Source organism: Grammomys surdaster, unplaced genomic scaffold (genome assembly GCF_004785775.1).
Source record: "Grammomys surdaster isolate TR1022 unplaced genomic scaffold, NIH_TR_1.0 187, whole genome shotgun sequence".
Classification (NCBI taxonomy): domain Eukaryota; kingdom Metazoa; phylum Chordata; class Mammalia; order Rodentia; family Muridae; genus Grammomys; species Grammomys surdaster.
The window spans coordinates 8,359,565-8,371,963 of NW_021604632.1; the positions used below are offsets into that span (position 1 = coordinate 8,359,565).

The following is a 12,399-nucleotide window of genomic DNA, read 5'->3' on the forward strand; positions in this document are numbered from 1 at the left end:
GGGGAAGGGGAGGGGAGGGGAGGGGAGGGGAAGGTCAAGTCACCATGAGGCTGGAGATAGCACAGTAGTTGAAAGTACTGGCTGTTCTTCCAAAGGAGCGGAATTAGTACCCAGAACACATGTACATCACATGGCTCACAATTACCTCTAACTAGCTCCAGGAGATGTGATACCCTCTTCTGGTCTCCTTAGGTACCCACAAGCACATCTGCTTACTCATACACACTTAAGTAACAATGTTTTAAAAATAAATAAAATCTTGGGAGTTGGGAGAGATGGCTCTGAAGATCCCAGCACCCACATTGTACCCTCATCTAACCTATGAGAGTACTACACATACATGGTGTAGAGATAGAACAGGCAAGCAAGATACTCATGCACATTAAGTATATCTTTTATGTTAATAATAAAAAAAAATCTTTTTAAAAAGGAAGAGCTCACCGGGCGGTGATGGCCTTTAATCCCAGCACTTGGGAGGCAGAGGCAGGTGGATTTCTGAGTTCAAGGCCAGCCTGGTCTACAGAGTGAGTTCCAGGACAGCCAGGGCTATACAGAGAAACCCTGTCTCAAAAAACAAAACAAAACAAAAAAAAACAAACAAAAAAAAAAAAAGAAAGAAAGAGCTCACTGAAATGTGAAAGTGCTTATGTGTGAAATAATTACAATATTTGGCACTTTTTTTTAAAGATTTATTTATTTATTATATATGAATACACTGTAGCTATCTTCAGACACACCAGAAGAGGGCATCAGATCTCATTACAGATGGCTGTGAGCCACCATGTGGTTGCTGGGATTTGAACTCAGGACCTCTGGAAGTACAGTCAGTGCTCTTAACCACTGAGTCATCTCTCCAGCCCGGCACTTATTTTTAATAACCCATTTATTTTAAAGTAATGTTTAGGAAACAGAAGGTAAAAAGAAGACACTGAAAACTGTTAGAGCCTGGTGACGGGTATAGAAAGACTCAGCATTTTATTGTCTCTGCTTTTATACATTATTTACGATGCATTTCTCATAGGCCAAGATTGCTCCATAGGTAAAGGCACCTGCCACAAGGCCAGACTACTTGAATTAAAATTTCATGTGGTGAAGAGAACTAAATACAATTGTTCTCTGACCTCCATGGCAATGCATGTATATGTGTACGTGAATATACACAAATAAATGTAAAATTTCTAAATTTAAAATTAAAGTTAACAATGGGCAATATAAATGTTAATACTGTTTAAAAACATTAAGCAAATTCATGATGTATTTAGTCAAAAATCTAATACATATAGCTTTTAATTAAATATTATCTGTAAAAGGGTGATCTTTTGAAGACGTCTTCTCAACTCAAGTTAAAGATTAACATATAGGCACAAGCATGTAATACATATATTAAATGGTTTTATTTCTATAAACTCATTAAAAATATCTCCTTAAAGTTGGACAGTGATCAGGTGGCGGTAGCGGCAGCAGTAGCGGCAGCAGTAGCAGTAGCAGCAGCAGCAGCAGCAGCAGCAGCAGCAGCACATGCCTTTAACACCAGCATTTGGGAGGCAGAGACAGAACTCTCTGTGAGCCCCAAGGCTGCCTGGTCTACAGCATGAATTCTAAAACAGCCAGAGCTACACAGAGAAACCTGTTCCAAAAACAAAATAAAACAAACAAAAAAAGCCTACTACCTTCTTAAATAATTACCGTATTTTTCCTATTTTCATCAACAACAACAACAAAAATGCTAGTCTTGAAAAACAAAAATAGAAAACTTCTAAAAATGTCTCTTCTATTTGGATTGTACTTTTAAAAAAGTATTTTCACACTAATACACACATGCACTCACTCTCTTTCTCTCTATATATATATATATGTACACACACATATATATGTGCAAATATAACCAGTAAATATTTGAGAATATTTTATATGTTCTAAATCATACTGTTAAAACAATATAGCTGATGCTAAAGTTTAAAAAAAAAAACTTTTAGGGGACTAGAGAGATGGCTCAGCAGTTAAAAGCATTGGCTACTCTTCTAGGGGACTTAAGCGTGACAGCTCATAATCATCTATAACTCCAGTTTCTGGGTATTCAACACAGATCTTTCTGAGCTCTGTGAGCACAAAGCACACACATGCTACACAGACATACAGGCAAGCTAAACATTCATACACATAAAAATAAACCTCAAAAACAACAAAAAACAAGACCCTTAACATTTATAAAATGCCTTCTTAAATGAGTAACACATTTTCAGTATCTTTCTACTTCCTGACAGTCTCTGATTATGATACCCCTCACCAAGGCTCAGTGATACAACACCTGCCCCATTTTTTGAAGCCCCAGGTTAAATCCCCAGTACTGCTAGGAAGGCATTGTGGCACACCCCTAAATCTCTGCACTCAAAGAAGAGGCAGGCAGATCTAAGTTCCAGAGCAGTAAAGTATACATAGGGAGTTCCAGGCCAGAGCTATATAGTTAAGACTCTGTCTCAAAAACCAAAAAGAAGTAAATAAATAAATCCCTAGTACTGCTCAATAATATAATAAATAAATAAATAAAGCCAAACACTGTAACTAAGCATTTTAATACACATTAGCTAATTAAGGAGATACCTACTTTTGTAGAAAGAATAATAAAGTTTAGAATAGTAAAATCACTTGCCCCAGGTCACAGCGCTGAAGAAGTTGCTAAACTGGTATTCAAACCTAAGCTGAATTACAACACTCACTTCCTCCACTGTATCTACAGGTCTACCTACCTACCTCTAAGGGAGAAAAAAGCTATACTGAAGTCCTATGAAAATATTTAAAGCCTTTTTCAAAGAGATCATAAAGTACTTGTTATGTTACTGGGTACATATATTTCACAGTAGCCCTTGGCTTTGCTTAAGGAGCGCTGACTAAAACACAGAAAGCATTGTTCCTGCTGATGCTGAACTTTCCCCCCACGCCGCTTACTTTCAGCTTGCTTCTCAGCTCTATACAGTGGAGGAATTAAATTAATATCCTTGGTATCTAATACCAAGACCCTAAAATTCAAAGATGGTAAGTGTATAAAAAATAAATCTATTAAAACAAAGTAGCCGGGCAGTGGCGGCGCATGCCTTTAATCCCAGCACTTGGGAGGCAGAGGCAGGCGGATTTCTGAGTTCGAGGACAGCCTGGTCTACAGAGTGAGTTCCAGGACAGCCAGGGCTACACAGAGAAACCCTGTCTCGAAAAAACAAAAACCAAAAAAACAAAAAACAAACAAACAAACAAACAAAAAAAAACAATGTGGAGTAAAAATTATTTACTACAACAAAGAAAACATTTTTTAAAGTAATTGTCACCTGCTTAAGGTACATATCCTATTAACTTCCTCAGAACTTTCTTGGGGCTTTTTTTTTTCTAAGCATTATTCCTATTACGTAGTTTTTCTTATCCTTACATATAACGAAATAGAAATAACATCAGTACTTGGTAAATAAGTTATATATAATTTTGAAATTTACAACATCCAAGAGTTTTCTGTTTGGAATTTTCAAACTAAGTATGTGTTTGGTGTCACTGCTGTATTTATTAACTTATCATCTTTATATTTGAATCTTGTCAAATTTAGTTTATGTTTAGAAACAATTTAACTGAAATACTAAAGTAGAACACCCAACACATAATTTTAAATGATCCTAAGGGATTGTCCCAAGGCCTCTCAAATCAGATACAATGGCCTACAAGCAATTCGTACACAGCAATGAAATCCACTGAAACATTTAGCTGCTCTAAAAGAAGGATCAGGCTCCTTAGCAAAAAAACTCCATTGTGTGAGTCTGCAAAGTTTCCCACTCTCCCCCTTTAACTCCATCTTAGAGAACGCCTTTGCACACTGACACAATATGCTGTAAATGGTACTTTGCTGACCTTCCAATAGTCCAGCTCTATGAAAATTCTGTGATGGGTGTAACTTCAGAGAATCTGAAAAACACAAAAAGCATTAAGTACTTTTTATGCTGAATGAGAAAAAAAATGCCAAGGATAGCATACATCTCTTACATAACTATTATGTATTTTTAAGAGCCTAAGCCCATATTAGTTTTGTCTGTTCCCTGCAAAAGGAAGGCTGGGTTGCTTCTACACTGGTCTCTAAAGCTAAACTTAGATTTTGATAAAGCATTTGTTTCATGGAAAATTATCTGATGATTACTGCCCAAATGGTATTACTGTCTTGACTATTTTTAGCACCCAATTGTGCATTAGCCCTATTCTAAGGATCATCTCTTAATATTTTCTCTTCCTTCTGAGACTTCAAACTACAATATTTCTAAGCTACTTCAATTACTATCTGAAAAACATTCTACAGGATAGTGACTGCCAACTAAATTCATCAAAGGAACAGACAAAGGCTTAACAGTTACTAAATAGGACTCTGTGCACAAATTCAATAGTCTAAACTCTAGCACCTTCCAGGGGAAGCCATATCCCTCTTATTCACTTAATACAAATATATTAATGCAAGGCTGAAGTCCTTCTCTACCCAAAAAAGGTGAAATTTTCTGGTTGGTTTGTAAAGCCAAAAATAAGAGAAATGCTGGATTTCTCAGGAAAAAGGTTCACCATGGTATATTTTTTTTAAAAGAACTGTCCTCTGCCTCCTTCCACTGGTATAAGAAATAGCGATGACCACAGATGGGGGTATTTTTGATTTGATACCCCTTGCAAAGAAAACCTGTTCGGACACATTCTTGTGGTGTCCAGTGTAGGAATTTAACCCCAGCAGAGATCACCTCAAGTATTAATGTTTTAGATACTGGGAATCCCCTGCAGGCCTTAGCCAAAATAGTTTTAAATGGGAATCTCTGTTCACTGCCTCCTCTCTGCACGAAGCCCTTGAACAGCAAAGAAGAGAATTTTTCTCAAAGGGCAGGACTGTGCCGGAGCCTGGTACTCCAGGGAGAGGAACACAAGTAATCCAGGGAGGGCATCCCTGGCTTTGTAAAAGAGAAGTAATTAGAATGTCACGGAGGTGGAAAGAGAGAAAGAAGATTGGGGCCTTTTCCAGGCAAGAAGATGACGAGGAAAGGAAGAACGCCTGGCCGAGGGGGGCCGTCCCGACATGGGGAGGGAGTGGACTAGGCCGGGGGGGGGGGGGGGTAGGACGGCCCCCCCCAAACAAGACCAGAGGGAGAAAAAAAAAAATGGTGACCCTGAGCTCGGAAGCCCCTTGGGGCCACGCAGCCGGGCGTGGGGCAACTTTGCCAAGGAGAAGAGTCCGGGGGACACGAGCCGCGACCCCCCGACCCCCCACACACACACCCCGCGGCGGCTCCAGCAGCGGGACCAGTGGGGTGATTCCCTTGCCGGGGGAGGACTGGGCCGGCAGTCCGCCGAGGGTGGTGGAGTTCCGACCCGCCGACCAGCAGGTTGCGAACCTCCGGGGCCGCAGAGGATTCGGGGGGCGCGCGGACCCTGAGCCCCCCGCCGCCCCGCGCTGCGCCGGGGAGGGGGCGCCGCTCCAAAGCTCCGGGATCACCCCTGGCCCTCCGCGGCCAGCCCAGGACTCTCGTGAGGGGCAACCCCGCCAGAACCCGGCCCCGACGGGGACCTCCCGGGACTCCGCGCGCTCGCGCTCCCCGCCCCCACGCCCCACCCCCCACCCGACTCACCTCGCGAGTACAGGGACTTGGGCGATTCCAGGTCTAGGTCCGCGCTGAGCAATGAGATGAAGTCCGAGGGCATCGCAGCTCGACCCAGCCCGGCCCGAGGGCAGCGGGAGGGGGGGAGCGGCGGTGGCGGCGGCACCTCCTCTCCGGGATCCGCGGGCACCGAACCGGGGGCGGCGAGACGAGGGCGGCAGCGGCTGCCTCCTCCTCCTCCTCCTCGAGGGCAGTCACTTCCCACCCGGCCGAGCGACGAGAAGGGCGGCGGAGTGGAGAACAACTCTGCGGAGTGGAGAACTGACTCCCGGTGAGTCCGGAGACAAGAAGGTTCGGACGGGGAAGGGGAGAGGGAGAGCCAACGGGTCCGTTTCGGGCTTCTCCTCAGCGCACACTGACGGCCGCCGCCACCGCCGCCGCCGCTGACAGGAATCTGAGCCCCGCCCCCTCGTGAGGCACTGCGCACGCGCGGAGGGGGGAGAACCAGGAGCCCGGAAGAGCCTGGCGGCCGACGGAGGGCGGACAGGCGCGCCACAGAACAGCATCAACAAGGGCTTCGCTTCCTGCCGTCGCTGCCGCGGCTGCTGCTGATCCCGGACTGGGAAAGGGCCCCGCCAGCAGGGAGGGAGGAGGGAGGCGGCCTGCCTTCTGGGGCCCTGAGAAGGGAAAAGATTTTTGCCACGACCTGGTGGCGGCGAGCCTGAGGCGGCCAGCCCTGCACCGTGGTGTACTTAGGAGGATACAGACCCTGGGGGACCTAGATGTCTGCAAAGAGGGGAAAAGACCTCCAGAGACTTGCAGCGATCGAGGCCCGCACGCTTGAGCTCGCACAGGGAAATGGAGTTCCACGGCGTGGACAGCAACCCAGCCCTTCGGGGGTTTTTCATAGCAGTTTCTGCAGTGAGCTGGCCAAGGGACTAACAGACTCACTTTTTAATTAACAAAGGACAAACCATACTCTTAACACCCCCCACCACGAGTTATTGAATTTTGTGTGTGGATTTTTTGGTCGTTGTTCTTGTTCGTGTTTTTGTTGATTTTTGTTGGCCCTCTCTTGCCTGGAGCTCACTATGTAGATCAGGTTGGCCTCAAACTCACAGAGTTGTGCTAGCCTCCGCCAGGCATTGGTTCTTTTTAATTAAAATATTTCCTCCAGGTTACTCACACCACATTCATGGCAACTGCATTTACCTATTTAGACACGTGATTTTGTTATGTAGGTCTAGTTGGCCTGCAATTCACCATATAGATTTAGACTGGCCTCAAATTTAGGGCAATTCTCCTGACTCAGCCTTCTGAATACTGAGATTACAGCAGAGTATCACCATGCCTGGCTTTGATTTTTTTTATTTTTATGTATAATGATGTTTCTGATAGTGAATGCCCAAATTTACTCCAGAGTGGAAAATAAAACACAATTTGGAAATTGGATTGTGTGATTCCACCTGACTGTGTGTATGTGTGTGTCTGAGAGAGAGAGAGAGAGAAACAGAGAGACAGAGAGAGAAGCAAACATACTCTTCCAAACAGGTTTTCACTTTTCACTGTGCTGAGGGAGAATGGAGGAAAAACATGTAAATGAGTTTTTTTGGCTACTCTGTTCATGGGGGCTAAAAGTTTCCGTTGCAAAAACAAATCCTCACCTACACCACAGACGGTTTCCTGACTCTAATAGACTTCTGGGAAATTTTTAATCGAGTTATTAAAATATCAATTGGAGCACAGGGTGCGCATCTTGGAAAATAATTTTTAACTTTATGTGGGATGTTTTGATGCCAGCAGCCACATGGGCAGTGTTTTTGAGGTATTCAAGATGGTTCGATTTGTGTTACTGTGTCTACAAAGCAGGTCACAAATCCTAAAACCCTGCTGATTTATATCTATAAATCTTTAACAAAGTTTTGCCTCTGAATTTGGGCACTTCATTGGAACTTGGAATACTGGTATTGAGGAAGAGTCTCTGAGCAAGGGAAGCCCCAGTGCAGGCATCTCTGGGGTGGGCCCTTTACAAAGCTTAACCTGCAGACCTAGAATCTACATTTGTGTCATCAGAAACCACCTATCCTGTCATCTGAACATCTGATACAAGTTGCCCAATTCTCTTCAGTGAATTCTTAATGATAATTAATGAACCCTGTGAACATTTTTATCTGTCAAAGGTAAGGAAGGTTTTTAGAGCCACCCCAAGACAGAGCAGAGTAAAACAGGAAACTACCCTCAAATTTCTATGGCCACTGTACTCTGTTGTAACAAGTCCCAAGGGAAGTCCCTTCATAACTGCTAGGAGCCCCACTCATTTGATAAGAGAAGATTCAAACCTCTTAGTGCCCAACACGCTAAGGCCAATTGAAATCCTATAGCTTTGAGTTGCAGTACAACATTGGTTGGTGACCTAGCCCTTCCATGAGTCACTACATAATACATGAAGAGGAAATTACAATGTACCAGGCTGAGCCTCAGTACTGAGAAAGCGAGGTGAATCACTGAGCATATTCCTTTCGCCAAAGCTAAGAGATTGAAACACACTTAGGGTATAGGAAATCCCCTCTCTGACCCTAATTAACAAGTCAAGAAGGGCCAAGGCCTCTTCCCCTTTCTTTCAGCTCTTCTCCGCCCTTTACTGAATTTTTTTCCATTATGCTTTCTCATTGATGATTTCCTCTGCTTAGAGAATAGCAAAACGAAGAGGGAGGGATCCTCCAAAGTGTGACTAAGTGTGACTTGGCTTTGACAGTTATTCTCTAGACTGGCATTCTGCAGACCCAGGACCTACCACCCCAGCAGGTCCTACACTGAATACTCGTGTGTGTGTGTGTATGTGTGTGTGTGTGTGTAAAATTTTTGAGACAGACTCTCTCTGTAACCTAGGTTGGCCTACCATCCAGTATGTAGATCAGGTTGTCCTCAAACACCCAGTGATCCTCCTGTCTCAGTCTCTAAGTGCTGAGCCACCATGCACAGCAGACATTTGCTATAACTATATGAATGAAAATCCAAAGTGCCTCCTTCCCCAGATGCATTCTTCAAAAAACTGTTTCAATCGAATCTTTAAGTTGTATGTGTTGTTGTATGAAGATGTGCCCATGTGTGGGTAGATGAGCCCTGGTGCACATTTTGAGTCAAAGGAGAACTTTGTGAGATGAGTTCTCTCCTTCCACCTTTATGTTGAATTTCAAGGATCACTGAGCATCTCCCCAACCCTGAAAAACTATTTAGAAGGAGAATTTTTGTGCCCATGCTTTGCAGCAACGTAGAAACCTAGATTTACACCAAACACGTTGGCCTATACCTATAACACAAACACTTAAAGCAGGAGAATCAATGTGAACTGGAGGTTACATTTAGACTACAGTTTGAGACCTCGGCTCAAGCAACAACAAGAGCAAACAAACAAACAAAAAATTAGATTTTCATTGTATTTTTTTCAATTTCAGTGACTTAACTCAAATGAGCCAAGACTGGTGACCCGTGCCTATAATCTTACCACAGAGGAGTGCTGAGCAAGAATATTGACAAGTTTTCAAAGATGGCTTGGGCTGTGTAGTGAGTTGGAGGCCAGCCTGAACTATATAGAGAGATTTTGTCTCAAAAACAAAACAACAAAAGACTACTATAGCTCAGTAAAGGGTTTGCCTAGCATGGGTGAAGCCCTGGTTTCAATTGCCAGCTCTGCAAACACTGTGATGACATGCGCTTACAACCTCAGTAGAGGCAAGAGGTTCAAGATCATGCTTGGTTATACGCCCAGCATGACCCTAACTAACCTAGGATACAGGAGCCCCTGTCTCAAGTAAGTAAATAAATAGTGATCTGAATGCAAGGTACAGGCCTGTAGCCCCGACACTCAGGAGGTGTAAGCAGGAGAATCAGAAGTACATGGGATTCTGTACCAAGAAGCAGTGTGGGGAGAAGGAAGAAGAGAAAAAGAAGGAAGAGGAGAAAGAGGAGGAGAAGAAGGCAGAAGAGGAGGAGGAGGAGGAAGAAGAAGAGGAGGAGAAGAGTAACAACAAAAACCCAGGTAGACATGGAGGTATATGTTGTCACCCCAATGCTTGGGAGACAAGCAGGAGTTCAAGACCACACTGAGCTACATGGAACTGTGCTTCAGAACAACAAAATCAAAAGCAGCTGGATGTGATAGTGTCTGCCTCTAACCCCTACACTTGAGAGGCAAGGCAAGCAGATCTCTGTGAGTTCTGGGCCAGACTACATATTGAGACCTTGTCTCAAAAAAAAAAAAAAAAAATTGCCAGGCAGTGGTGGTGCACGCCTTTAATCCCAGCACTTGGGAGGCAGAGGCAGGCAGATTTCTGAGTTCGAGGCCAGCCTGGTCTACAGAGTGAGTTCCAGGACAGCCAGGGCTACACAGAGAAACTCTGTCTCGAAAAAAACCAATAATAATAATAATAATTTTTTTGATCACTATATACTTTATAAATTAAATGTGACTTCTGATTCTCATGGTATTTCCCTGGGTGTTCATTAATGTCTCAATTCCGTTCTCCTTTATCTGTAATTCATATAATGATATATTTTAGACACAATCCACTGTCAGTACTTCTTCATAAAATAGCGAAGACAAGCCAGAATGGCAAAAATTAAATAATTTAAACATCTAGAATTTGGAAATTGCTTCTTGTAAAAAAAAAAAAAAATCTCAATAGGTTCACGGAACAAAATGCACAGATGTGGCAGTGTATATAGTTCTTTTATGTTACGTCCCAATCGAATACCATATTCCCTAGTCATTTGATAATTTCACCACAGCCCAGATTCAACTCCAAGTTGGACAGATTACATAACAGAGCGGCAGTTTTTATTCCAGCAGTGCGTTCTTTAACCCCTCCTGAACCTGCTAAGGCACTTTTATGAGCAGTGTAGCCGGATCTCCTGTAAATGAAAGAGGTTCAAATATCAGCCATTGAAAAGAAATTAAATAAACGTGTACAGAACAGAAGAAGGTGTTGTCACAAGACCTACAGAACCGTTGCCCTTGTAATACAATTAAGGCTGTGAAAATGATTTTAGTCACACATGTATTGTAAGGAACCTGGCTAAACAAACACAAAACCTGAAAGGAAATTTTCCAGAGCAATTTAAGTAATTGGTCAAAGAAAGTTTGGACCACAGATTCTTTTTGCCCCTCCCTGAGAACACTCCTTTATAATAATAAAAGAGAGTTGATAGTGGTGGGAAGTAGCGATGACCTCATTGTGCTGAAATTCTCATTAAATTTATATTTGGTTATGTCTGTGTGTCAGTATCACACTGAAAACATGTTCTAGCAAATATTCCTGAAGGCAAAATTAGACCATACTATTTGCATCAGGTCTAGAATATTCCCCTATCTTCCAAAGTGCCTTCTGTCTTATTATAACCAGACATTTAATTCTGTAAACTACTTCTGTCGGTTGTTAGGAGTTTGTACAAGTCAGTTTAGATCTGATGCCTTTTATAGAGCTCAGCCAAGTCTCTCAAGATTTTGCAGGAATGTCTTTTTGACACTGAATCACAAGGTCATCACCTACAACACTGAGGCTCAGGGGTAGGGAACAGAGGCAGGCCTCCGTGAGTGAAACGCTTGCTGTAGCAAGCATGAGGGAGGGCTCAAGCTCCGATCCTCAGCATCCCCTTTGAAGACTCAACACCATGCATGAGGAACCAAAGTGTGAGTGGCAGACACAGAAGGATATGCAGAACATACTGGCCAACCAGTCTAGCAAAGATGGAGAGCTTTAACATCACTGAAAGACCCTATTTCAAAAAAAATAAGATGACAGGCAACAGAAGAATCCAAAATGCCCGTCTCCGGCTGGCCAGCACACACACATTGGTAAGCAAGTGTATCCAAAAGCAAATATAAACAAACACAGGGATGCCATACTCATATAAAGGGAATAACAAAATAAAATTTGCTAGATGTGGTGGCACAAGCCTTTATTCCCAGCACTCAGGAGTAGACCAAGGCTAGCCTGGTCTACGTAGGGAGTCTTTGCCCCGCCAAGGCTAAGTCTCCACAGTAAACAAATACATAAAAACTAGTAACAATTCGGAAAAGTTCACACTTGAGTCCTGTGTAGTTTAGTTTCAAAAAAAAAAAAGGGCAAAAAAAATTATGTTTTAAGTAATTTTATGACTTCATGTTGGGGCTATCCTTGTTCACCGTTGCTTTACGACCTTGCCTAGTGGAGACTAATTCTAAGTCTGGAGATCCAACTGAATCAACTTGAATCTAAAAGACAAACGAACAATGAAAAAAAGAAAGTGTTCTAGCAATACAAAGGACGGATTGGGGGGTGGGGGAGAAGAAATTTCAATGAGAAAGTAGAAACTCCTGTACTCATTAAGCCAAGAAAGGAAATAATGTCTCTAAATCCTCCCAACCCCAGGCTAGTCAAACATATGCAAACCGCAAGCAAGTCCTCATTTGAAAAGGCCCTTCCACCTCTGATTATTCATCGAATCTAGCTAGTACCTGCCCGCCTCTAGCTAGCAGTACATCAGTTTGACCAAGATTACCAACTGGTAAAGGTTTTACAATTTCCTGTTATTCCTCTTGTTCTGTACACTATGAGTTTTATCCAGAGGTCCACTGGTTTACTTCAGGGTATTGGTCAGCTCTCTAAACTGGTATGTAATTTTTTACAACCTTGTCCCTGTTAGGTCTCAAACCTAGGACACCTAACTAAGTAAGGTGCTCATTTAACAAATCAGAGCCGACCCAGCCAACAGGATTTCCCAGCATCCCTCAGTCCCTACCAGTTATAGGGTGTAGCTG

At 43.1% G+C, this 12,399-nt stretch overlaps 1 protein-coding gene across 2 annotated transcripts in view; it reads right to left on the reverse strand.

Annotated features, from left to right (window-relative positions):
- Nfat5 (nuclear factor of activated T cells 5) overlaps positions 1–5,737 on the reverse strand; it is a 77,751-nt gene extending 72,014 nt beyond the window's left edge. The window contains exons 1-2 of one of the 2 annotated variants that reach the window (XM_028768547.1): positions 5,631–5,737; positions 3,889–3,942 (exon numbers count right to left, since the gene is read on the reverse strand). In XM_028768547.1, coding sequence (XP_028624380.1) covers positions 3,889–3,942; positions 5,631–5,703 — 127 coding nt within the window. In that variant the 5' untranslated portion in view covers positions 5,704–5,737. The remainder of the gene's footprint in view (positions 1–3,888; positions 3,943–5,630) is intronic. The other variant, XM_028768548.1, reaches the window with a different exon arrangement.
- Between the last annotated feature and the right edge of the window lie 6,662 nt (positions 5,738–12,399).